The following is a 27,696-nucleotide window of genomic DNA, read 5'->3' on the forward strand; positions in this document are numbered from 1 at the left end:
AAGCCCAGAATGAGTTTATGGATAAACACCCAACATGTGCTTATTAACAAAATAAAATATAACCAAAAAGGGGAGTTAAAAAAAAAGACACTGTGAAGATAGCTACACACTACTTGTTATAAAACAAATATCTTCCTAAGAAAGCTGAGTTAAAAAACTAAACAGAATGAATTATATTTCCCCTGAAATTATTGTCTAAAAATGCTTCTTTTAAAACATAACCCTAGGATAATGCAACTGATAACAAATTATATGTAGTAAAAGTATACTCTGCATCTAACAGATATTCAACATTCTGATCATAAAAGTGTGACCAGAAAACACTAGAATTAGAATTATTATATGTTGAAATTAAGAAGGAAAATGTTTTATTGATCTAAATATACTAAAAATCATCAGATACCATTAAACTTGCTTCTTGATCTCCTAAAGAAGAGTATAATTCTGGCTTTTGGGGCATATCTAAAGTTTAAAATAAGATCACTAATTCTGTAAATGAGGTCATCTAACTAAAGAATGTTTTAAAAATCACCAATATGTGAAAATGTATGAACAAAATACATACAATTTTTATTTACTGAAACCCATGAATTAAGAAATCTGAAATTTTATTAAATAAATCATTATATAACATTACAGTAAATAAGGTTCCCTGGTCAACATATCCAATTATATGCAAGTTTACTATAGGAAACCCCTAAATAATAAAAGAGTATTCAATAAATGAGTGACTACTAATTATTTTTTTCAAAAACATTCATCCATATGATTCTTTTAAATAATCTCTTCTACTACCATTAAAAGAACTTACATTACATATCCAATTTCAGGGAGTTAGGTTCCAGATAATAAAGTGTCCCTGTTGGGGACAATCTGCTCTGTCCTCTCAGGGATTCCACTTGAAACCCTCAACTGAGAAAACCCACACAGAAGTACTTCAGTTACTTATGCCTAAAACATACATCTTATATTTGTCCCAAGTTATTTTTAATGATACTATTTTAATGAAATCAGATACACGTTATTATAGACCTCATTTGGGGGTTCTATTTCCCTACCCTTTTCCCACAGAAAAAAAGAATAACGAACAATACCAAAAACAGTAGAAAAAAAGGAATTAAAATCAAGCTGAAATCAATTAATTTGAGAAATGAAAAATGCCACAAATCAATAAAACAGTTGGTTTTTTGAAAGGATAAACAAGATCAATAAACCCTTAGTCAAACTAACTAAAAGCGAGAAAACACTCAAATTAACAAAATTGAGATGAAAAAGGAAACATCAAAACAAACACTACTGAAATTCATAGGATCATCAGAAACTGTTTTGAAAATTTATACTCCAATAAGCTAGGAAATTTTGAAGATACTGACAAATTCCTAGAGACATATGATCTAGCCAAAATGAACCATGAGGATATAGAAAACTTAAACAGATCAGATAATAAAATTTAAGCAGCTATCCAAATTCTTCCAACAAAGAAAAGTCCAGGACTGGAAAAATTCTCAGAAAAGCTATACCAGACCTTTAAAGAAGAATTAATACCAATCTTCCTCAAATTATTCCATGAAATAGAAAAGGAGGGAACACTGCCAAATTCATTCTATAAAGTCAGTATCACCCTGATACCAAAACCAGACAAAGACAAATCAAGGAAAGAAAACTTTAGGCCAATATCCTTAATGAATATAGATACAAAAATTCTTAATATTAGCAAACCATATACAAAAAAAAAAAAACATTAAAAAGATAGTGCATCCCAAGGATGCAAGGTTGATTCAATATACAGAAGTCAATAAATGTAACTCAACACAAAAATAGCATCAAGGTCAAGAATCATATAATTAATTACCTCAATAAATACAGAAAAAGCATTTGACAAATGCTATAGGACCCATTCAAGTTTACAACACTAGAAAAACTGAGGATACAAGGAACTTACCTCAAACACTGTAAAGGCTATATATGACAAACCCAAGGCCAACATTATTCTCTTTCTCTTTTTGGTTTGTTTGTTTGTTTTGTTTTGTTTTGATTTTTTTTGCAGTGCTGGGGATTGAATCCAGGGCCTTGTGCTAAAAAGGTAAGAACTCTACCAACTAAACTATATCCCCAGCCAATATTATTATAAATGAAGAAAAATTAAAAGCATTGCCTCTAAAAACAGGGACAAGGCAAGGATGCCCACTTTCACCACTCCTATCAACATAGTCCTTGAAACTCCAATCAGAGCAATAAGGCAACCGAAGGGACTTAAAGGGATATAAACAAGAAAAGAACTCAAACTATCTCTGCTGACAACATCACATGGATAAAAGACACAAAAAACTTCACCAGAACACTTCTAGAACTCATAAATTTAGTAAAGTAGCAGAATACAAGATCAACACTTATAATCACATTCCTATACTCCAATAATGAATTTGCTGAAAAAGAAATTAGGAAAACTATCCCATTCACAATAGCCTTAAAAAAATAAAACAAAAGACTTGGGAATCAATCTAACAAAAGCTGTGAAGGCACTCTACAATGAGAACTACAGGAACTAAAGAAATAAATTGAAGGTCTCAGAAGATGATAAGACCTCTCATGTTCTTGGACAGGCAGAATTAATAGTCAAATGGCCATTCTACCAAAAGCACTATATAGATTCAATGCAATTCCCATGAAATTCTTCACAGAACTAGAAAAAGCAGTTTGAAAATCCATTTGGCAAAATGGGAGACCCAGTATAGCCAACACAATCCTTAGCGAAAAGAGCAAAGCTGGCGGCATCACAATACGGGATCTCAAATTATACTTCAAAGCTACAGTAACAAAAACAGCAAGGAACTGGCAACAAAACAGGTATGAAGACCAATGGAACAGAAGACACAGAGACAAACCCACATAATTACAGCTATCTGACACTAGACAAAACATGTCAAAAATACACTTTGGAGAAAAAAACAATCTTTTTAACAAATGATGGTAGGGAAACTGGAAATTGCCCCAGAATGAAACTTGACCCCTATCTCTCACTCTGCACAAAAGTCAACTCAAAGTGAATCAAAGGCCCAGAAACTGGACCAGAAAGTCTATAACTTCTAAAAGAAATGTAGGCCCAATACTCTGGCATGTTAGCACAGGAACTGGTTTCCTTAATAAAATTCCTAAAGCATAAGAAATAAAATTAAAATCATTAGTGGGATGGTATCAAATTAAAAAGTTTCTGCACAGCAAAGGAAACAATTAAGAATGTGAAGAGAGAGCCTACAAAATGGAAGAAGGTCTCTGCCACCTGCTCCTCAGACAGGGCTTTAATATCCAGAATGTACAATGAACTCAAAAAAATTAACACCAAAAAAACAAAATAACCCAATCTAATGAGCAAAAGAACTAAATAGACATTTATCCAAAGAAGAAATAAAAAGTCAATAAATACATGAAAACATGTTCAACATCTCTCGAAATTAGGGATATGGAAATTAAAACTACACTGAGATTTCATCTCCCTCCAATCAGAATAGCAATTATCAAGAATACAGATAATAGATCGCGGAGCCTGTCCAACCACACACCAAGGTCAGATGCCATCGCGGAGCCCGCCAGACCCCACACCAAGGCCAGACGCCATCGCTGAGCCTGCCTGCCAACCCCCTTACTACTGAGGGACACTGTACTTGCCTCTGTGCTGACTCAGTGCACCCTGGCTGGGGCTCCCCAGCTTCTGTGGAGGCTGGCACAGGCATTTTGAATTATTCCTGAGGATGTGGCCACCATCATCAGAAGGGCGGCTCCCTTCCTGAGACACCTACAGGAGACAGGAGGCCCTTTGACAGGACTCAGGATTCAAGAAGAGGAGGTATTGAGAGACTCGGGACCAACTCAGAGCCGCTGGGTGAATCTCTCCCACTGGGCGAGGCACCCCAGACAGGGCAGTGGTCCCGAAAGCAGGGAACTTCATTGAATAGAGTTGCCCAGTGAGACTCCCCCACTGGAGTTGTGAACCCAGACAACTGGGAGCATTGTAGAGGAGGGCCACACAGCGAGAGGGTTCAGCCCTGAGTGAGGGTCCCAGGCCTGGGTGGCAGGACCAGACCACAGGCAGCTTCTCAGAGGAGGGCTGCCCAGCGAAAGACTTCGACGCAGGGCGAGGCGCCCTGGTCCAGGAGGTAGGTCCGGTCCCCAGGGAACGTCGCAGAGGAGGGCTGCCCAGCGAGAGACTCACTCACAGGGCAAGGATCCCTGGCCCAGGACGTAGGCCCAGACTCCTGGGAACATTCCAGAAGAGGGCTGCCCAGCCCAGTTGGTAGTTCTGGACCGAAGGGAACTTCTCGGAGGAGAGATGCCCAGCGAGACATCCCCACCGGGTCAGTCTTCCCCGCCGGGCGAGGTTTCCCCACCAGGGCAGTAGAACCGGAGACACAGGCCAGACCAGCCATGCCGCACCCTGCAATCTAGTCCCCCTTTGGCTGACCGTCGGTCAACAAGTGGAGGCGCCTCTACCCACTAATAGGTAATATACCCCACTTGAAGGCCACCACCCTTAGAGGGGCAGTTTCCTTGTGAAGCACTGCTTTATCGAATACCTCCAAGACATCAGGCTACTGAAGGATATGAGGTGAGTTATTGGAAATCTACAGGGACACTATAAGGCAATAGAGGAAATCTGCAATATCTCAGAGTTTCACTACTAGAGGGGTAGATACCTGAGCAATAAGAGAAAACAAGGGAAGAAAATGTCCCAAACAAACCTAGGTGCTACAGCAATAAAATCCAATGACAGCATGGCAGAAGAAATGTCAGAAAGGGAGTTCAGAATGTACATAATTAAAATGATCAGAGAAGCAAACAATGAGATGAAAAAGCAAATGCAGGCTTTGAATGATCGCACCAATCAACAGATAAAACAGCAAATGCGGGAAGCAAAAGATCATTTGAATAAAGAGAGATACTGAAAAAACAAAAACAAAAACAAAAAGAAATCCTTGAAATGAAGGAAAGAATAAACCAAATTAAAAACTCCATAGAAAGTATAACCAATAGGATAGAACACCTGGAAGACAGAACCTCAGACACTGAAGAAAAAATATTTAATCTTGAAAACAAAGTTGACTAAACAGAGAAGATGGTAAGAAATCATGAACAGAATCTACAAGAACTATGGGATATCATGAAAAGGCCAAATTTAAGAATTATTGGGATTGAGGAAGGCACAGAGATACAAACCAAAGGAATGAACACTCTACTCAATGAAATAATATCAGAAAATTTCCCAAATCTGAAGGATAAAATGGAAAATCAAGTACAAGAGGTTTATAGGACTCCAAATATACAAAATAACACCAGACCCACACTAAGGCACATTATAATGAAAATATCTAACATACAAAATAGACAGAATTTTAAAGGCTGCAAGAGAAAAAAATCAAATTACATTCAGGGGGAAACCAATACAAACATCAGCAGATTTTTCTATCCAGACCCTAAAAGCTAGAAGGGTCTGGAAAAACATTTTTCAAGCTCTGAAAGAAAATAGATGCAAACCAAGAATCTTATACTCAGCAAAACTTACCTTCAGATTTGACGAAGAAATAAAATCGTTCCATGATAAACAAAAGCTAAAAGAATTTACAAAAAGAAAGCCGGCATTACAGAACATTCTCAGCAAAATACTCCATGAGGAAGAGATGAAAAAAAAAAAAAAAAAAAAGATGTAAATCAGCAAACAAAGGAACTACCCTAAAGAAATAGCCAAATAAAGGAGAAACCAAGTTGTGTCAAAAAACAAAAATGAGGCAAATGATCGGGAATACAAATCATATCACAATAATAACCCTGAATGTTAACGGCCTGAACTCATCAATCAAAAGACACAGACTGGCAGATTGGATTAAAAAGAAAGATCTAACAATATACTGCCTGCAAGAGACTCATCTCACAGAAAGAGATACACACAGACTAAAGGTGAAAGGATGGGAAAAAACATACCATGCACATGGACTCAGCAAAAAAGTCAGAGTATCCATCCTCATATCAGATAATGTGGACTTCAAGCCAAAGTTACTCAGAAGGGATAAAGAAGGACATTTCATACTGCTTAAGGGAAGCATAAATCAGCAAGAACATAACAATCATAAATATCTATGCCCCAAACATTTGCTCATCCATATATGTCAAACAAATTCTTCTCAATTCCAGGAATCAAAAAGAACACAACACAAAAATACTAGGTGACTTTAACACACCTCTCTTACCACTGGACACATCTTCCAAACAAAAATTAAACAAAGAAACCATAGACCTCAATAACACAATCAATAATTTAGACTTAGTGAACGTATATAGAATATACCATCCAACAAAGAGCGAATACACTTTCTTCTCAGCAGTACATGGATCCTTCTCTAAAATAGACCATTATTATGCCACAAAGCTACTGTTAGCAAATACAAGAAGATAGAGATACTACCTTGTATGCTATCAGATCATAATGCATTGAAATTAGAAATAAATGACAGAATAAAAAACAGAAACTACTCCAACACCTAGAGATTAAATAATATGCTACTGAATGATGAATGGATAACAGAAAACATTAGGGGGGAAATAAAAAAATTCTTAGAGGTAAACCAGAACAAAGATACATAATCAAATCAAAATCTCTGAGACACTATGAAAGCAGTTCTTAGAGGAAAATTTATTTCATGGAGTGCATTCAAAAAAAGAAGAAAAAAATCAACAAATAAACAACCTAACACTACAGCTCAAAGCCCTAGAAAAAGAAGAGCAACACCAAAAGTAGTAGAAGACAGGAAATAGTTAAAATCAGAGCTGAAATCAATGAAACTGAAACAAAAGAAACAATCGAAAAAATTAACAAAATAAACAGTTGGTTCTTTGAAAAAATAAACAAAATCAATAAACCCTTAGTCACACTAACAAAGAGAAGGAGAGAGAAAACTCAAATTACTAAAATTCGGAATGAACAAGGAAATATCATGACAGACACGACTGAAATACAAAACATTAGAAGCTATTTTGAAAATCTATAATCCAACAAAATGGAAATCTAGAAGACATCAACAGGTTTCTACAGACATATGAATTACCTAAACTGAACCAGGAGGACATACACAACTTAAATAGATCAATTTCAAGTAATGAAATAGAAGAAGTCATCAAAAGTCTACCAACAAGGAAAAGATGAGTTCTCAGCCAAGTTCTAAAAAACCTTTAGAGAAGAGCTCATTCCAATACTTCTCAAAGTATTTCATGAAATAGAAGAGGAGGTAACCTTCCCAAACTCATTCTATGAAGCCAATATCACCCTGATACCTAAACCAGACAGAGACACATCGAGGAAAGAAAATTTCAGACCAATATCCTTAATGAACATTCATGCAAAAATTCTCAACTAAATCTTAGCAAATCGCATACAAAAATATTTTTAAAAGATAGTGCACCACGATCAAGTGGGTTTTATCCCAGGGATGCAAGGTTGGTTCAAAATCCGGAAATCAATAAATGTAATTCACCAGATCAACAGACTTAAAGTCAAGAATCACATGATTATTTCAATAGATGCAGAAAAAGCATTTGATAAAATACAGCACCCCTTCATGCTCAAAACACAAGAAAAAATAGGGATAGTGGGAACATTCCTTAACATTTTAAAGGCCGTCTATGCTAAGCCCATGGCTAATATCATTCTAAATGGTGAAAAACTGAAAGCATTCCCCCTAAAAACTGGAACAAGGCAGGGATGCCCTCTTTCACCACTTCTATTCAACACTGTCCTTGAAACTCTAGCCAGAGCAATTAGACAGACCAAAGAAATTAAAGGTATACAAATAGGAAAAGAAGAACTCAAACTATCCCTATTTGCTGATGACAAGATTATATATTTAGAGGAAGTGGGAAATTCCACCAGAAAACTTTTAGAACTTATAAGTGAATTCAGTAAGGTAGCAGGATATAAGATCAAAGCTCATAAATCTAATGCATATTTATACATAAGTGATGAATCTTCAGAAAGAGAAGTTAAGAAAACTACCCCATTCACAATAGCCTCAAAAAAAAATAAAATAAAATACTTGAGAATCAATCTAACAAAAGAGGTGAAAGACCTCTACAATGAGAACTACGGAACACTAAAGAAAGAAATTAAAGAAAACCTTAGAAGATGGAAAGATCTCCCATGTTCTTGGATAGGCAGACTTAATATTGCCAAAACAGCCATACTACCAAAAGTGCTATACAGATTCAATGCAATTCCAATTAAAATCCCAATGATGTACCTTACGGAAATAGAGCAAGCAATCATGAAATTCATCTGGAAGAATAAGAAACCCAGAATAGCTAAAGCAATCCTTAGCAGGAAGAGTGAAGCAGGAGGTATCGCAATACCAGAATTTCAACTATACTACAAAGCAATAGTAACAAAAACGGCATGGTATTGGCACCAAAACAGAGAGGTAGATCAATGGTACAGAATAGAGGACACAGACACAAACCCAATTCAATACAGTTTTCTCATACTAGACAAAGGTGCCAAAAACATGCAATGGAGAAAAGATGGTGCAACATCATGGTTCAACAAATGGTGCTGGGAAAACTGGAAATCCATATGCAACAGAAAGAAACTAAACCCCTATCTCTAAACCCTGCACAAAAATCAACTCAAAATGGATCAAGGACCTTGGAATCAGAACAGAGACCCAGCATCTTATAGAAGGAGAAGAAGTAGGTCCAAATCTTCAACAAGTCAGCTTAGGATCAGACTTCCTTAACATGACTCCCAAAGCACAGAAATAAAAGCAAGAATCAATAACTGGTATAGATTCAAACTAAAAAGTTTTCTCTCAGCAAAGGATACTATCAGTAATGTGAAGAGAGAGCCTATAGAGTGGGAGAAAATTTTTGCCACTCATACTTCAGACAGAGCACTAATTTCCAGAATATGTAAAGAACTCAAAAAAACTCCACACCAAGAATACAAATAACCCAATCAACAAATGAACAGACATTTCACAGAAGAAGATCTACAAGCAATCAACAGGTATATGAAAAAATGTTCAATATCTGTAGTAATAAGAGAAATGCAAATCAAAACTACCCTAAGATTCCATATCACCCCAATTAGAATGGCAATTATCAAGAATACAAGCAACAATAGGTGTTGGCGAGGATGTGGGGGAAAAGGTACACTCGTACATTGCTGGTGGGGTTTCAAATTAGTGCAGCTACTCTGGAAAGCAGTATGAAGATTCCTTAGAAAACTTGGAATGGAACCACCATTTGACCCAGCTATCCCACTCCTTGGCCTATACCCAAAGGACTTAAAATCAGCATACTACAGAGATACAGCCACATCAATGTTCATAGCTGCTCAATTCACCATAGCCAGATTGTGGAACCAACCTAGATGCCCCTCGATTAATGAATGGATAAAGAAACTGTGGTATATATACACAATGGAATATCACTCAGCCATGAAGAATAATAAAATTATGACATTTGCAGACAAATGGATGAAATTGGAGAATATCATGCTAAGTGAGATAAGTCAATCTCAAAAACCCAAATGACAAATGATCTTGCTGATAAGCGGATGACAACACAAAATGGGGGGTGGAAGGGGGTCAAGAATGGAGGAATTAGGGACTCTATAGAGGGAAAAGAGGGGTGGGAGGGGTGCGGGGGAGGAAAAAATAACAGAATGAATCAAATACCATTACCCTATGTAAATGTGTGATTACACAAATGGTATGCCTCTACTTCATGTACAAACAGAGAAACAAGTTGTACCCCATTTGTTTACAATAAAAAAAAGAATACAGATAATGAATGTTGGTGTGGATATAGAGGGAAAGGTACATTCATTCATTGTTGGTGGAATGCAAATTAGTACAACCATTCTGAAAAAACAATATGAAGATTCTTCAAAAAACTAGGGATTGAACTAGTTATCCCACTCCTAAGTATATATCTGAAAGATTTAAAATCAGCATACTATGGTGACACAGGCATATCAATGTTTATATCAGCACAATGCACAAGATCCAGTCTATGGAAACAACCTAGGTGCCCGTCAACAGATGAATGGATAAAGAAAACATAGTATATATACACAATGCAGTATTACTCAGCCACAATGAAGTATAACAATAAGGCATTATGGCATTTGCTGGTACATGGATGAAACTGGAGACTATCATGATAGGTGAAATAAGCCAATCCCAAAAAGTCAGAGGTCAAATGTTTTCTCTGATATGTGGAAGCTAAACCAAAATGGGGGAGGAGGGGAGTGGGGGGGGGGGGGGGGGCGATAAAAAGAAGAAGGAATTTCAACAAATTAAAGATCAGCAGAGTGGATGAAGAGGATTGAGGAGCAGCAGGATTGAGGAGCAGGAGGAATGAGGGATGAGAAAAAGGGAAATATATAAATAGAGCACAGTGAATCCCAACATCAAGTATATCCATAAGACACTCATTTTGAAAACCTATAAATAAATTACAGAAAGATCAGTAAAGGAGGGAAGCAGGGAGAGAGTAGAAGGGGAAGGGACAAGGGGGAAGAAGTGGGGATTGAATTAGAGCAAATTAGATTTCATGTTTTTGTGATTATGTCAAAAAATATCTTAATGTTATACATAACTAAAACATATGTTTTTAAACCATAAACTTAAGAATTCAATACCTAGGAGATGTGACTTATCACTACAGTTAAGCATTCAAGACTTTGGAGTGTAACAGACATATATTCAAAATCTGACTCCACTAATCATATTATTAGATACTTCTAAGTTACTTAACCTCCCTTTAAGCCTTCTATTTCTATTCTGCACAAGGAAGAAAATACAACTGCCTACCACATGCCATTTTGAAGATTATATTTAAAATCCATAAAGTGCACAGAAAAATATTTTGCAAGCATGAGTAAGTAAATAAGTCTAACATGAATAAATAAATTTTACCCTGACTAAATTGGTAGGATGAATACACACTCTAGAGATTATCAGACATTTATGAAGGTAAGATTGCCCAGTACTCTTGAATATTCTGAAACAACATACTTAACTCTGAGATGGAGGAGAAAACCACAGCCTCTTCCACTGACAATGTAAGCAGGTCCCAAAGGACACCTGTCATCAAAACAACACAATGTCCAAAGTTTGATATGTGAGTCAGTTAAAGCAGAAGGATTCCTTATGAACAACTGCAGGGTTCTTCTGTCTTAAAAATAATTCTCAAATAGCTTGTATAAGATCTTAGAGAAAGACTACACAACCAAAAATGTACTATTGTTGGTTCAACTTTTATAAACAAGAAAACTAAGACTAAGGAAAGATTAGTCATTTACTCTATTTCATGCAGCTACTTAAAAGGAAATCCAATACTGAAAATAAATTTTAAAGAATTTCAAAGTTTTTTTTACCACTGTGCTAACGTGAATGTTCAGTAAAAATGCACTGATTCCCAAACTCTTAGAAGAAAGAAAACATACACACACACACACACACTAATAAAGCCTGAATTACCAATGTTTTCATCTTCATCCTAAAATTGTTAGCTCAAACAGGATGGTTGGTGTGTCCACATACACTGGACCATTTGGAGAACTCTATAAGAACTTATGACCTTCATAAGTTACTTATTTTCTGTGCTTTAGTTTCCTCATCAGCAAGATGGTAACCTGCAAAGAGTTACCGTCTTGGAAGTAATTTTTTTTTAATGAAGTGTAAAAAAATTTGGTACGTTAAGACCTTAATAATGACAGCTATTTAAACGTTACAGAATATCAGTTATTTTTATACACAATAAGTTAAATGTTTTTCTTGATTTGCATACTGTATATAATTTCTTGAATTGAGTGAAGATAGCCTTGAGGTATGTATCAGCTGATAATCAATAGTCAAAGAATTAAATATACAAAGAACAAGATCAAATCTTGACTGAGATCTACCCTAATGATGCAGGAATTAGTGTAGAGATAGGGCCTAGTGCTAATACTTTCCTTGTTTTAATAACTTCAATCTTATCAACCAAAGTAGTTATAAAACACTGATATAAAACACAAACACAGGCAAACCAGAACATGCTTTCACAAAATAAGAGAGAAGAAAGATATATTATTTAACAACTGAAAAAAAATTTTCATTTCCTAAACTCAAATGTTTAAACTCTACGTTAATGAAAACTACAAGCTGATTTTCAGTTTCTACACCTAATACAAGTATAACTTTACACTTCTTCCCCACCTCCTACAACTGTAACTCCCCACACTGTTTTTGCAGTACAAATCTAGTTCTTTATCCCAGTTCCTAAACTATTGACATCCAAAAGCCTATAGGTCAATCCCCAGCTTACCTTGAATAATTTCATCAAAATGACCCTCTTAGGATTTCATTCTCAGACCTAGAGCCCAGCGGTTCTCAGAATTATTGTCAACACTATAAGTTAGATCATAGCCTTTTGTGAGCGACCAGAGAATTAAACCATTATTTATAATTCTGATTCAGTTGACTGATCAATCAATAAATACATAAATAACAGATGAATCAAACAACTAATTTACAAAGCAACTTGTGCTACACAATGTTTTTATGTGCTGTACCATTTATTATGTAAGAACCAATACATGATTTTTCAATGACTAATCAAGATATTGTTGATTATAATCCAAAAATTTTTAACCAAATGATCTATGATCTATCAATCTGCCCACTAATAATAAAAAAGGCACTGTACTATCATTAAAAAGATCACCAGCCCGCTCCTTTTTCCTTCCTCCGTGCATGTCTCAGTCCGGGTGCCCTTTCGGTCTCGCCATGGCTGCTCTCACCCGGAACCCGCAGTTCCAGAAGCTGCAGCAGTGGTACCGCGATCACAGCTCTGACCTCAACCTGCGCCGCCTTTTCGACGCCAACAAGGAGCGCTTCAATCATTTCAGCTTAACTCTTAACACCAACCATGGCCATATTCTGGTGGATTACTCCAAGAACCTTGTGACAGAGGAAGTGATGCACATGCTGGTGGACCTGGCCAAGTCCAGGGGTGTGGAGGCTGCCCGGAGAGCATGTTCAATGGTGAGAAGATCAACAGCACCGAGGATCGGGCAGTGCTACATGTGGCTCTGCGGAACCGCTCAAACACACCGATTTTGGTGGATGGCAAGGATGTGATGCCAGAGGTCAACAGAGTTCTGGAAAAGATGAAATCTTTCTGTGAGCATGTCCGGAGTGGCAGCTGGAAGGGGTACACGGGCAAGTCCATCACAGATGTCATCAACATCGGCATTGGAGGCTCAGACCTGGGTCCTCTTATGGTGACCTAAGCCCTTAAGCCATACTCTTCCGGAGGTCCCCGGATCTGGTTTGTCTCCAACATTGATGGGACCCACATTGCCAAAACCCTAGCCAACCTGAACCCTGAGTCCTCCCTGTTTATTATTGCCTCCAAGACCTTTACCACCCAGGAGACCATTACCAATGCAGAAACGGCCAAGGAGTGGTTTCTGACGTCAGCCAAGGATCCTTGTGCAGTTGCGAAGCACTTTGTTGCCCTGTCTACCAACACGGCCAAAGTGAAAGAGTTTGGAATTGACCCTCAAAACATGTTCGAGTTCTGGGATTGGGTAGGTGGACGCTACTCGCTGTGGTCAGCCATCGGACTCTCCATTGCCCTGCATGTGGGTTTTGACAACTTCGAGCAGCTGCTCTCGGGGGCTCACTGGATGGACCAGCACTTCCGCACGACACCCTTGGAGAAGAATGCCCCTGTCCTGCTGGCTCTGCTGGGAATCTGGTACATCAACTGCTTTGGATGTGAAACACATGCCATGCTGCCCTATGACCAGTACTTGCACCGTTTTGCTACCTACTTCCAACAGGGTGACATGGAGTCCAATGGGAAATACATCACCAAGTCCGGCGTCCGTGTGGACCACCAGACAGGCCCCATCGTATGGGGAGAGCCAGGGATCAATGGCCAGCATGCATTCTACCAGCTCATCCACCAAGGCACCAAGATGATACCCTGTGACTTCCTCATCCCGGTCCAGACCCAGCACCCGATACGAAAGGGTTTACATCACAAGATCCTCCTCGCCAACTTCTTAGCCCAGACTGAGGCACTGATGAAGGGGAAATCAACAGAGGAGGCCCGGAAGGAGCTCCAGGCTGCAGGAAAGAGTGCAGGGGACATTGAGAAGCTGTTGCCTCACAAGGTCTTTGAAGGAAATCGCCCAACCAACTCTATTGTGTTCACCAAGCTTACACCATTCATTCTTGGAGACTTGATCACCCTGTATGAGCACAAGATCTTCGTTCAGGGTATCATCTGGGACATCAACAGCTTTAACCAGTGGGGAGTGGAGCTGGGAAAACAGCTGGCTAAGAAAATTGAGCCTGAGCTTGAGGGTAACACTGAGGTGACTTCTCACGATTCATCCACCAATGGATTGATCAGCTTCATCAAGCACCAGCGTGAAGTCAAAACCGAATAAACTCAGCTACAGCCCCTTTTGTGACTGGTCCTTGTCCCTCCTTGTCAGAGTCTGCATTGCATGTTCCTGCCCCTCCCTGTCCAGGGCATCCTCTGATTGAAGACTTGGGCCACACACCTTCTGGGGGAAGCCAGTCTGGAATTGCCACCATGCCCCTTCCTTATCCACTCTCCCTCTTTTACACTCAGCTGAAGTACTTCAGTGCAGCTGATTTATCTGACCTATGTTCACATCACAAGCAGGATAATAAAGATGCCACAAAGGAAAAAAAAAAAAAAAAAAAAAAAGATCACCAAAGTAATAGTCCAAACACCTAATGTCTTACACCTTCTGTATTCTCATTGGAAAATAAAAGGTAAATGTTACCTCAAAACATTTATAAAGAAAGAGTTTAGCTTTAAAATACAGATGCTTCTCAATTTACAATGGTTCAACTTATTTTTCTACTTTATGATGGGTTTACTGAGCTATTTAATGCATTTTTGATTATGACAGGTTTATTAGGATGTAAACCCAGGGTAACACGAGTAGAATCTGCATAGAGTGAAAATCTGTCACTATTAAAGTAGTGCCCGGCCTTCTGCATTTTCACTTTCCAAGGTTTCAGTTACCTATGGTCAACAGCAGTCCAAAAACATTAAATGGAAAATAAGCAATTTATAAGTATTCAATTGCACATTGTTCTGAGTGGTGCAAGCCTTACACCATCCCACCAGAAGTGAATCATCTCTTTGTCCATCATGTCCACACTGTACACAATGCCCACCCATTAGTCACTTAGTAGCCATTCTGGTTATTAGATTTGACTGTCTAGGTATCATTATCACAGTGTTTGTGTTCAAAATCCCTATTTTACGTAACCATGGCTCTGAAGCCCAGCAATAGCGATCTAGCAATTTGAATAGGTCAAGGAGAAGCTATAAAGTACTTCCTTCAAATGGAAATGTGAAAGGTCTTAATTTAAGGGGGGAAAATCATATGCTGAGGATGCTGAGATCATTGTTTATCTCTTACTGTGCTTTCTCATAAATTTTATCATAGGTATGTATGAATGTACAGGAAACAATATAGCATATATAGGGTCAGTACTATCAATAGTTGCAGGCATCCACTGGAGGTCTTGGAACATTTGCAGTGCAGAAAAGGGGAGACTACCAATTAGTGTTAAAACAAATAGGTGCCATGGCAACCAGAGATGTACCAATGTCTAGCTTTGATATTAGAATATTGTCAAAGTTTTAGCCTCAGATTCCAAAACTCTAAATACCCAAATATCTACTTGAATATCTTTCTGCCATCCATAAGTTGGTGCAGACAAATACAGATGCAATCATATGTGACTATTATATCCAGTCAGCATGATAACAGTTACTCAAAATTAACATTAATATGGGAATATTTAAGTAGAGGTAGGAACTTGAGATTTAATATGTTCCTGGGTTTTGTTAAATTTCTAAGACACAACTTACATTTCCAAAGCAAAGATGATGCCACAGATACCAAATTTATCACCCTTTCCAAAAAATACAACTAAATTACCAGATAAAATATATAAACAACAGTTTTTGAGACATCGAATATTAGGTAAAAAAAAAAAAAGGACAGCGATCCCTGAGAGACCAGAAACAACCAAGTGTGCCCAAAGACTGCCCTAAGTAAGTTTCTACAGATAATTTCCAGGACAAAGTGCAGAAAGAGAGAATCTGGCAATACCAGGAGGTTTCTCTGAAGATACAGAACAGAAGTCTGGGGAAGCTGAGGGTTAGCAGTCACAGGACTATGTGCCAAAGATGAGAAAGCTACACAGGGAGAGCCTAAACTTCTAAAAAGTTTGTTTTAAGCCTCAGCTGACTACTAATCAACAAATACATGTAAGGCTATTGCAAGCCAAGAGAAAACACCCACTCAAGAGAATTAGAAGAAATAATCAGTGAAAAATCACACAGGGCAAGTAATAGTGCCTGTTGCAACCATACCAAGTAGAAAACTCTCACAGCATGTGAGTCACCAGGTGAATATTATGAAGGGTTTTGCCTTAGTATTGGCGAATATTAACCCTCAACTAACTGTGCATTGATCCTGCCTTAAAAAGCTTATAAGAACAAGCCCAAATGATTAAAATTGTTTCTGAGTAAGCTTAGCCTAGTTCTAGCACAAAGTTTGAGAACATTTACAGAACACAAATAGCTTATACTGCAAATGGTAAAATTTACACTGTCTGGCATTTGGTGAAAAATTATCACACATGCTAAGATAATAGGAAAATACAATCTGAAATTGGAAGAAAACTAAATCAATCAAACCAATCCAAAAATGGAACAGAAGAGAGGATCCGTACAAAAAGATATACATTAAAATGAGTGTTATATAGTATATAGTATATAGTTATGGTCTATATACTCAAAACACTAGGATGAATATTGAGCATAATAAGGTGAGGCATGTAACTTTAAAGTTAAAAAAAATCAAAATGTTAGACAAGAAAATTACAAATTATCTGATGAAAATCACACTGTTTTAGTCAGCTTTTACATTGCTGTGACCAAAAGACCTGACAAGAACAACTTTTTTAGAGGACAAAAAGTGTATTTTGTCTCATGGTTTCAGGGGTTCAATTCAGTCAGCTAATTCCAAAGCTCTGGGCTCAAGGTGAGGCTGAACATCATGGCAGAAGGGTATGATGGAAGAAAGTAGCCGAGGACAAGGCAACCAGGGAACAGAGAGATAACTCCATTCACTAGGGACAAAATACAAACCCAAAGGCAAGACTCCACTGACCTACTTTCTCCAACCATACTCTACCTAGCCACGGTTGGATTAACACACTGATTCGGTTACACCTCTCATAATCTAACCATATCACCTCTGAACATTCTTGCATTACCTCGTACATAAGCTTTGGAGGGATACTTCATATCTAAACCATAATATATACTGAGATTAATGACAAAACATACAAGATGAAAATATAGCAAACTTAAGTAAAATATGCAATAGAAACAATCCAAACTGGTGAGTTGTGGAACAACCTCAAGAGCCTAACATGTATAACTGTAGGTCCTGACTACAGTAAAGAGGGTGACAAAAAAAATGTATGTAAAGAAATAATGGCCGGGGTTGGAGATATAGCTCAGGTTGGTAGAGTGCTTCCCTGGGTTCAATCCCTAGCACCACAAAAAAAAAAAAAAAAAGATAATGGCCAGTTTTTCCCCTAGCATGTGAACACCCTGGATTCAGACACGAGCAACCCCCAACACACACAAAAAAACTATACTAAGAGACATAATAATTGAAACCAGGAATACTGAAAATACCTTAAAGCAAAAGGGTGTGAAGGAGAAATTTTTCAAAGGAGCAAAGGTAAAGAGAATAACAGATTTTTCATCAGATGCAATGCAATGCAGAACACACTTAAGCACCATATACCTATACATATATGTGTGTATGGACACATATATATGAAGTAGCTACTTCTGGCTTTTGTTGTTGTTGTTCTTATTCTTGTTTTGTTTGCAGTACTGGGACTGAACCCAAGGGGGCTTTACCAATGTGTCACATCCCCCAACCTTTTTATTTGGAATAGAAACATACTCCTGCTAAGTTGCCTTGGCTGGTGTCGAACTTGAAATTCTTCTGTCTCAGCCTTCCAAGTAGCTGGGATTATAGATGTGAACCACCACATCCAGATGCTGATTCTTTTTTGATACTGGAGCTCTAATTAAGTTGTAGAGTACTAGCAGCGGTAGTATATTGTTATGTGTTATTACAGGGTCCTATTGGTTATGTCTAGTTTCCATCCCTGAGAATAGAAGTGTGCATTTATACACTACTACACCTTAGCAACTACTTATAAAAGTGAAAAACAAAATTATTTGGATAGTTGACACTAAAATAATTCAGCGTCAGGAGTCCTATACTACAAGCAATGTTTAAAAATTTTTTAATGTCCTATAAGCAGAAGAAAAACAATACCATATGGAAGTCTGAATCTTCACAAAAGCATAAGGATTTACTGGCAATGTAACTATAAGGGTAAATACGTGCAACTTATGGTAGGTCAATACTATTTCAATAAAACTATTGGGGGAAAAAGATGTGTTCTTTAAATGATGTATAGGAAATGGTACATTCACACATTAATGGAAGACCAGACTAGTATAATCCTTTTGGAGGGCAATTTTAGCAAGGGATTCTTTAAATTATACTATAGGTATGTAGTATTTGTAGACATGAATTCTATATTTCAGAAGTTTTTACTTTCTGTAGAATTAACTGAATTGGTTTCACAGCGTAGAAATGTAAGGGCAAAAAAATTTAAATTATGAAGTGACTACCACTGATTCTTTTTGATACTAGGGATATATTACACGGAGTACTAGCAGCAGTATATTCAGTTATATGTTATATCAAGGTTCTATTAGTTATTTCTAGTATCTATCATTGAGAACAGTAGTGTGTTTTCTGTTTATATGCTACTACTGCTTAGGAAATAGTTACAAATACTTAAAAGAAAGCTATAAGGTATAAACATTTAGAAATATTCTTCACTAAAACAGCTTAGTCAATTAGATTGATATAATATTTATAAAAAAAAATGCTAAAACGTGTTGCTATAATTTGAATCTTAAATGTACACCAAGGTTCATGTATTAAAATCATAGTCCCCAGATTGACCTTTTGAAAAGTGTAGAAACCTCTAAGAGGTGAGGCCTGGTGGTAGTAGGTCTTAGGTCATTGGGCACTTACTCTCAAAGAAGGCTGCGGAATCTTCCTCTATTTACTTCATTCTGGTCATGATATGATCGGGCTTCCTCTGTCACATGCTCCCTTCATAATACAGTGCCTCATCATAGGCCCAGAAGAAATGTGGCCAACCACCAATGAACTGAAATCCACAGAACTGTAAGCAAAATAAACCTTTCTTCCTTTAAGTTGATTAAGGTGTTATAGTTACAGAAAGCTAACTAATAAACATATTATGTACCATGTTTGTATGTGATGTTATGAATGTAAAGAAAAAGAATATTCTGGGAGAAAACCATAAAACAGTAACATTGGTTAGTGAATGGGAAATAAAGCAGGTCATCAGGAAGATTAGAAAAGAAGTCAAGAGAGACTGTATTTACAGATTAAACTATTAGCACCTGCATACATTAATATACATATGCACAAACTGAACAATAAAGAACCTGAAGCAAGATGGAGGTATCTCAGAGTGGGGTACATGAAAGCAGACTTAAAACTATCTCAGAATTATTCCTTGGGCATAATGATTAAAGGTTATCATCAGTTTATTTGAAAAGAGAAACGAGACGCTAATTTCATAACTACTACATAGACTTTATTTCATATATATGTAAATATTTTAATAAACAACAGTTCTCATTGAAAAGAAACTTTATATTAAATTATACTAATTAGTATTCATCATCTTAATTCAGGTTCTATTTCTTGAATTTATTTAGTTACCAATAAAAGGATATTACTACTTAACTACCTTAAAATACATATAGAACTGTGGGATAAAATAAAACTCCATAATTCAGACCACAAAACTGATGCTATCACAAAGAAAATTCTGTAATTACTATGCTTCAAAATATCTTGTGTGTGTGTGTGTGTGTGTGTGTGTGTGTGTGTGTGTGTTGCTGGGGATTGAACCCAGGACCTTGTGCATGTGAGGCATGCAATCTACCAACTGAGGTATATCCCTAGCCCTCAAAATATCTTAAATAAACACAGATATTAATAATTCTGAGAAAGTTTAGTGATACTTGATGTTCAGAGAATTACTTTAACTATAAATCTGAATATAAAAATTCAGATTATGAATAATGTATCAAAAAATTAATTTGTCAAGATTCACTGTGTAATAAAGGACAATAAGAATACCCAAACAAAAACAAAACCAATTGCATCCTAAATCAGTACACAGTGGAATAGGGAAATTACAGTATAAGTAAAAAATATATTCTACCAAGAAACAAAATGAATTATTGTAGTACAGTGCTGAATCACTAAACCATGTCTTATCTATCATCACCAGAATATATTATTATATAGTTTCTCACCTTCACTCCTCAAAAAAGCTAACAATTTTAAATCATAATAAATAAAAGAAAGACCAATAGAATAGAGGAAAAGAAACAAAGAGGGAGTAGGGGAGGGAAAAGAGGAAGTACTAGGGACTGAAACTGAGAAAATTATATTTCATGTATATATGATTATATCAAAACGAACCCCACTACTATGCATAACTGAAATGCACTAATAAAAACATTTAAAAAAGAAAAAAGGTAACAAGCATCTTTTATTAATCAGAGTTCACTTCTTAGAAGCCAGTAGCCCTCTCTTACCCATGAAGCTTGAAACCAGTCATGTGTACCATAGACATGGTGATTAAAATTTCCAATAAAAAAAAAATAGAGTATGTATAGTAATACCTAATTTATCCAACAATGTCAGAAAATGGAAGTATTCCTAGACTTCTAAAGACTGCTTCTTTCAGAGCAAAAACATTATAATTTAATGGAAACTTTCTAAAATGAAAGATATTTTAAATGAAGCATTTTCAAAAGAAGTACTTTTAAATGTGTTAACATTCTTACCAATAATTAGGGTTATTATTATGAATATTATTGCAATCTGTAACTATATTTCAGAGTCTATCAGTTGCTATCCTCCGTGGAGGTGTATGTCAGAAAACCTAGCCAACTAGAATATCCTTAATTCCTATGCCTACAGTATGTAATCATGTCAGATCAATTATAGTCAAAATACACTCCACTTTTGCTGGAATGACTGGAAAAAAAAAAAAAGTTCCATCAACTAAGGCTATAAAACTAGCAGAATGTGACTTAGAGCTGTTAATAGTTATTTGGGCACCATACAGTAGAGACAGCCTAAGAATATGGCCAACAAGGAAAACACCTAATCCTGATGAGAGGTGTCTAAGCACATGAATCCACCCATACCTGACTAGTCCTAAGACTCAATAGACTTCTTCTTCTACTTCAGCCAATTATAATGGAATTCCTTTCATGTATCATAGCCCTATTATGGAATGTTTTTAGAAACAAATAGAGAATTGTAAATATAAGGAACCACAAAATCAAACTTGCAAACTGCTTTTATAAAGCAGACTATCCAATTATATATACATTATTATGTCAAAATGTGCTGTTATGGTTTAAAAATACGGTGTTCCCAAAAGCTAATATGTAAAACAATGCAAGAATTTTCAGAGGTGGAATGACTGGATTATGAGAGGAGTGCCCTAATAGTGGATTAATCCACTAATACCAGGTGGTAACTATAGGCAAGTAGGGTATGGCCAGAGAGAGCAGATTACTGGGGTATCAATCTGGAGTTTGTATTTTGTTGCTGATAAGTAATAGCTCTCTCTCTCCCCTCGTCCCTTCTCCTTTTTGTCTCTCTCCTTCCTGGATGCCATATTCTAAGCTGCTTTCCTCACACCCTTCTGCCAAGATGTTTTCCCTCACCTCAGGCCCAAAGATATGGAGTCAGCTAGCCGTGAACTGAACCTCTGAAACATAAGCCAAATTAAGCTTTTCCTCCTCTACATTGCTCATCAGTTCTCTGGGTCACAGCGAAGAAAAGGCTGACTAAAATACATGTTTTAACTGAAAATTAAGGGATATGAAGCCATCCAAATTTTGTTCCAACTTTATGTGAATCAAAAGGAAAGGCATATGCTACACTGAAGTCAGATGAGGTAAAAAAAAAAAGAGCACAGAAATGCAAACCCTCAGAAGCACATGCATGCATGCATGCATACACACACACACACACACAAACCTGTGATAGTAAATTGTGAGAGGACTCCTACAGAGAGGAAAAAATATCTAAAGGTAAAAACCAGAACCACAGGCTGAGGGGTGTAGCTCAGTGGCAGTCTGTTTGCCTAGCAAGTGTGTGGCTATGGGATCCAACCTCAGTACTACCCAAAAAAGGAAGAGGGGAGGGGAGAGGGGAGAGGGGAGAGGGGAGAGGGGAGAGGGGAGAGGGGAGGGAACCTTTCAATACGAAGGTTTGATCAGACAACCTTAAGCAAACTAAATGGTTCTTATCAGAAATTCTAATAACTTTTCACTTATATTCTCTTCTAATTTGTGTAGTTTCACTTTTATCATTTAATTTTTAATTGATTTATTTTTCATGTAAGGTAAAATGCTGGGATCTAGTTTTATTTTCTCTAAAAATTACCTAAGCATTATTTATGGAAATACTTGAATATCCCCAATATCTGCAATGCTATCATGCTATAAGTTAAAACATGGTATGGTATCAATCTTTTCCCAAGGTTCAACCTAATAATACATGATTTGATTTCTGGAATATTCATTCTATTAATTGAATTTACAGATGCTTCTCGACTTAAACTGAAATATATCATAAGGTTAAAAAAAACCTTAATACACCTTCCACACATCATAGCTTAGCAACACAGTATATTATAGAGTTATTTCTTGTTTATTCTCATGACAGCAGAGTTTACAAGTTGCAGCTCCTTGCTCCAATGTTGAGCTCTGTAAGAACCTATTATTCTTCCTCGCCCAGGAAAAGATCAAAATTAAAAATACAGTTTCTACCAAATATGGATCACTTTCATAGCAATGCAAAGAAAAAAACTACAAGCCAAACTATCATAAGACAGAAACCACAAGTCAGAAACCACCTGTACCTGCTTCATCTTAATACCAACAGAAGAAAAATGATGATTTTTGCATGTGCAGCTTATATAATGACATCATAAACAAATACAACAATTTTACATGTAAGGCTCCTGGCATCGATCTAACTGACATCACTGTAACTTTCTAAATCTGCCATGGATCCAATTATACTAGTATTTGTGTTTGTGAGTAACACGTATTGTTTTGTTCTTCATTTTTATAAGGCTTTTTTTGAGCAGATTTACATTCACAGCACAAAACTAAGCAGAAAGCACAGAAAGTTCTCAAATACTCCCCACCCACCCACCACACACTTTTTTTTTCATTTAAACATTCACCTAAACATTAGATTTTAAACTCTATATTGAGCCACCATCACAAATCAGTATACAAATGTTCAATTAATAAGAGTTTTAGAGAAGTGATTTGGTAAATCAAAAGAAAAAGATATTAGGTGGTTGCTAACATAGAAAGATATTATTTTTACTTTAATTAAGAGACTGTATTAAGAAAAAACATTACAAAAGAAGTGAAAACAGACCAGGCATGATGGCACATGCCTATAATCCCAGAGGCTCGGGAGGTTAAGGCAGGAGGATCCCAAGTTCAAAGCCAGGCTCAGCAAATTAGCAAGGCCCTAAGCAACATAGTGTGACCCTGTCTCTAAATAAAGTTTTAAGGCAGGGAGGGGGTGCTGAGGATGTGCCTCCATGGTCAAGCACCCTGGATTCAATCCCTGGTACCAAAAATAAAATAAAATGTATGTGTTTTTTAAAAACTGAAAATAAACTTTGGAAATACTAATTTAAAGCTCTTCAGTATCTTTTCATTCATACGTAATTAGTATTAGCATCTGTTTTAATAAACATACATATTGTTGGGGTGGGTCTGTAGCTCAGTGGTGGAGCACCTGCCTAGCACATGTGAGGCACTGGGTTGAAACCTTAGCATTCCATTAAAATAAATAAAACAAAGGTATTGTGTCCATCTACAACTAAGAAAGATATTTGAAAAAAAAAATATATGTATATATATATTGTTGCCAGACATGGTGGCGCATGCCTGTAATCCCAGGGGCTCCAGAGGCTGAGGCAGGAGGATCCCGAGTTCAAAGCCAGCAAAAGTTAGGCACTAAGAAACTCAGTGAGACCCTGTCTCAAAATAAAATACAAGATATGGCTGTGACTCAGTGGTTGAGTGCCCCTGAGTTCAATCCCCAACACCCCAAATAAAAAAAGAATACTGTTACTTGAAACTAACAAAGTTAATGTTTTAAGGAAGAATAAAAATATTTACATGGTTTCACACTCTAATTTATGAAAGTATTTACACAAAGTACCACTTCTATCCCTGTCCCTTATACCACATTTCTTCCCTCTCTTTGAAAATAACCTTTTCCTTCTAATTTTATGGTTTACCTGTCAAAATATTTTTATATACCAATTTTTTGAAAATTAATTTTTTTTTTTTTTTTTTTTTTTTTTTTTTTTGCAGTGCTGGTGATCGAACCCAGGGTCTTGTGCATGCAAGGCAAACACTGTACCAACTGAGCTATCTCTCCAGCCCCTGAAAATTAATTTTAAAAATAATCTTTAAGAATTATCAACAATTGAACCTAACTGTATATCTAGTTAGTGATATAACCATACAGTTAAAGTAAGCCTACAGACTTTGATCATGTATGCCTAATGGGATATACCTTCTAAACAAAATAAGAACTGGAAGAAAATGGCTTTAACTGTTTTTCGTGATCCAGCAGTTGGTGCTAACATTATATCCTGAGGCTGTTGTATGCATACTGTAGGATAAATCTAATTAGTAATCATTCCAGTATTGTCAAGGCTTCCAGTGGTACTACAGGAGGACACAGGGACAAGATCAATAAAATAAATAAAAACCCTATAGTACTAAATCTGAACCATAAGTATCACAGTAAATTCACAGAACACATTTTATTAAGAGAAAAACAACAGTAACAAAATACTTCCAAGCCCTAGCTACCGAAAAAGATATAGAATCAATGAATAACTCAGCACTGCCAACACTAGAATTGTCATCTGTCAGATACTGTCTCACCCTAAAAGAAATCAAGTTGAACATGGAACATCCTGTCACAGTGGAAAACAAGCTTATCCAAGACTACTTACTAGGAAGCCATGTATACTCCTAAATAAGTTTCCATTTCCCAAAATGGGACAATTAAAGCAATAAGAGAGAGAATAATAGTAGTGTGAGGCTCATTTAAATCCATGAGTTCAGGATACTAACACACTCCTACATACATATATGCACATACACACATATACACACACACACACACATTCACACACCTCTTCTGTTTGCTTTGGAGGAACCTTGAAAACCACTTGGTTGTTTTAAAATCTATAAGTAAGGAGAAAATAAATCAAGCATTTATTCTACATTGCCTATACAAATACACAAATAACTAATATGTGGAAATTTCTCTTAGAAGAAGTAAACTAATAAAATAAGCAGAATTAAAATACTGCAATTTTGCAACCTTTAATAAATTAATGCATCTGGCAATAACCAACCATAGCAGATGAGACCACAAAACATCCAGAATGATGCCAGTTTTCTGCCCACTCAAAGATTATTATGATGCAGTTATTTAGTAACTCCAGTGAAAGAAGCAAAGAAAACAGAGAAGAGATCTGAGAAAAGCAGAAAAAGAGGACTTAATTTTGAACAGTTAAATTTAAAATAAGTATTAGATACTCAAATGGAGATGTTTATGCAGTGCAATATATGAATCCAGAGTTCAAGACACCAAAGAAAAAAGGGTATTTAAAAGCCCTGAAATTTGGCAAGGTCACCAAAGGATATAAATAGGAAAAGAGGTCTTTCATAGAATGAAAGACAAAATCAGTCAAGAAATAGAGAAGAAACAACCAATAGAGTAGACATAAAATAGGGAAAGTAAAATAGGATTCCTGAAAGCAAAGTGGAAGAAAGTATTTTAAAATGAAAGCATGTTCAACTGCATAGCAATATGGACATCACTAGTGAGCATAATAAAAACAGTTTTCAGGGACTAACAAATGCAAAAGCCCAGGTGAACTCAAGAAAAAAATGAGAAATAATACGACTACTTTTGAGGGGGTTGTTGTAATCAAAGAAGAAAGGAATGAAGGCAATAATCAAAGGGAAAAGTAGAGTGAAGAGACGTTTTTATTTTGTTGTGTTTAGGGGTAGGAAAAATAATGATAAGTTTCAGACAAATGGGAAAGTGTTAGCAAAAACAATGAAAAATAATTGTTGGAGAGAAGAAAATGTCTAAAGCCTGGCCTTAGGAAGAGGAGATGAGCTCAAGTACACAAGCAAAGGAATTCACTTTGCAAGGAACACAAACTGAATTCAGAATAACAGGAGAAAAGACAGAGTTTATAGATACAAACGCACATCCTGAGCTCCCAATGGTTACATGACCTCTGACAGGAGAGAGAAAAACCTTCCCCACCCCAAATTAGGATCTTTGGTTAGGATCAGATCACTGGCATAAGATTTTACACACCAAAAAAACATGGGAAATAAGTTAGCAACAGAGAGTTCGAGAAAAATTACTGAAAATTAGTATACTTAAGTAATACAGCAACACAAAAAGATTTCTCTTCACTGTCATGTACAAAAGAAAATGAGTCTGAAAATGTGAGGATTCCAATGTTTTGTATCTCAAATTGGCACATACATGGGTGTGTACATTTTTAAAATTCACCCAACTATACACCCAAAATCCCTGCATTAAATTCTATGAAACTTTAAAAAAAAAAAAAAAACTTAAAATAAAAAAATTGAAGAAACTCGTTATCTTACAAAAGCACAATTTTATCCATCTAAAAGGATATTATATACTTCCAAATGTACTGTTCATCTCTTAGGATCTTTAGGAAAGCCAATCATTAAGAGATCCCATTACTTCGACACACTGTATAATTTTCAAATGTCTTTATCATTTGTTAATCTTTTTCAGGAAAGAAAACAAAGATTTTAGAAGAGTTTAAAGTACTTCTATCAATGAGGTTCAGAGTAGTAACTAGAACTACCTCCTTGAACATGAAAATCCTTCATGGCTCCTAATGTGAATGATGGCTCCTAATTCTCCAGTTACAGTTCATAAAATTATTCTCATTCCCTCCATCAAGACATACATACTATGTAACTAATGTGAGACAGGTAAACCCCAAGCATGGAATTTGATACAGGAAATAAAATGGGAACAAGGGTCAAGCAAAACTACGAAAGAACCATAAGGGAAAATACTGCAAAACAAAAGACTATTTTGGCTTAAAAGAATACTGATGGAAGAAAATACAGAAAAACAGAGAAGGCTGTATAAAAAAGGAAGTTCTATTTGAACTAAATTTAAAATGAAAATTAACTGACAAGATGGCTGTATTTTGACAAGCAAAATGAAAGTGGAAAAAACTAGTAGAAATCATGAGTAAAATGTCTCTGTAGGCATAAGACTATAGAATGTGTACAAAAAAT

The 27,696-nt window shown here is 36.4% G+C and overlaps 2 protein-coding genes across 2 annotated transcripts in view; one reads left to right on the forward strand and one right to left on the reverse strand.

Moving 5' to 3' along the window:
* Stim2 (stromal interaction molecule 2) overlaps window positions 1-27,696 on the reverse strand; it is a 176,724-nt gene that overhangs the window by 73,841 nt on the left and 75,187 nt on the right.
* Window positions 12,788-14,511, forward strand: LOC124994428 (glucose-6-phosphate isomerase-like). The gene is given in 2 exon segments (XM_047566300.1): window positions 12,788-13,053; window positions 13,056-14,511. Coding segments are annotated over 2 exon segments (1,674 nt in total). The 5' UTR covers window positions 12,788-12,815; the 3' UTR covers window positions 14,492-14,511.

This window comes from Sciurus carolinensis, chromosome 10 (genome assembly GCF_902686445.1).
Source record: "Sciurus carolinensis chromosome 10, mSciCar1.2, whole genome shotgun sequence".
Lineage (NCBI taxonomy): Eukaryota > Metazoa > Chordata > Mammalia > Rodentia > Sciuridae > Sciurus > Sciurus carolinensis.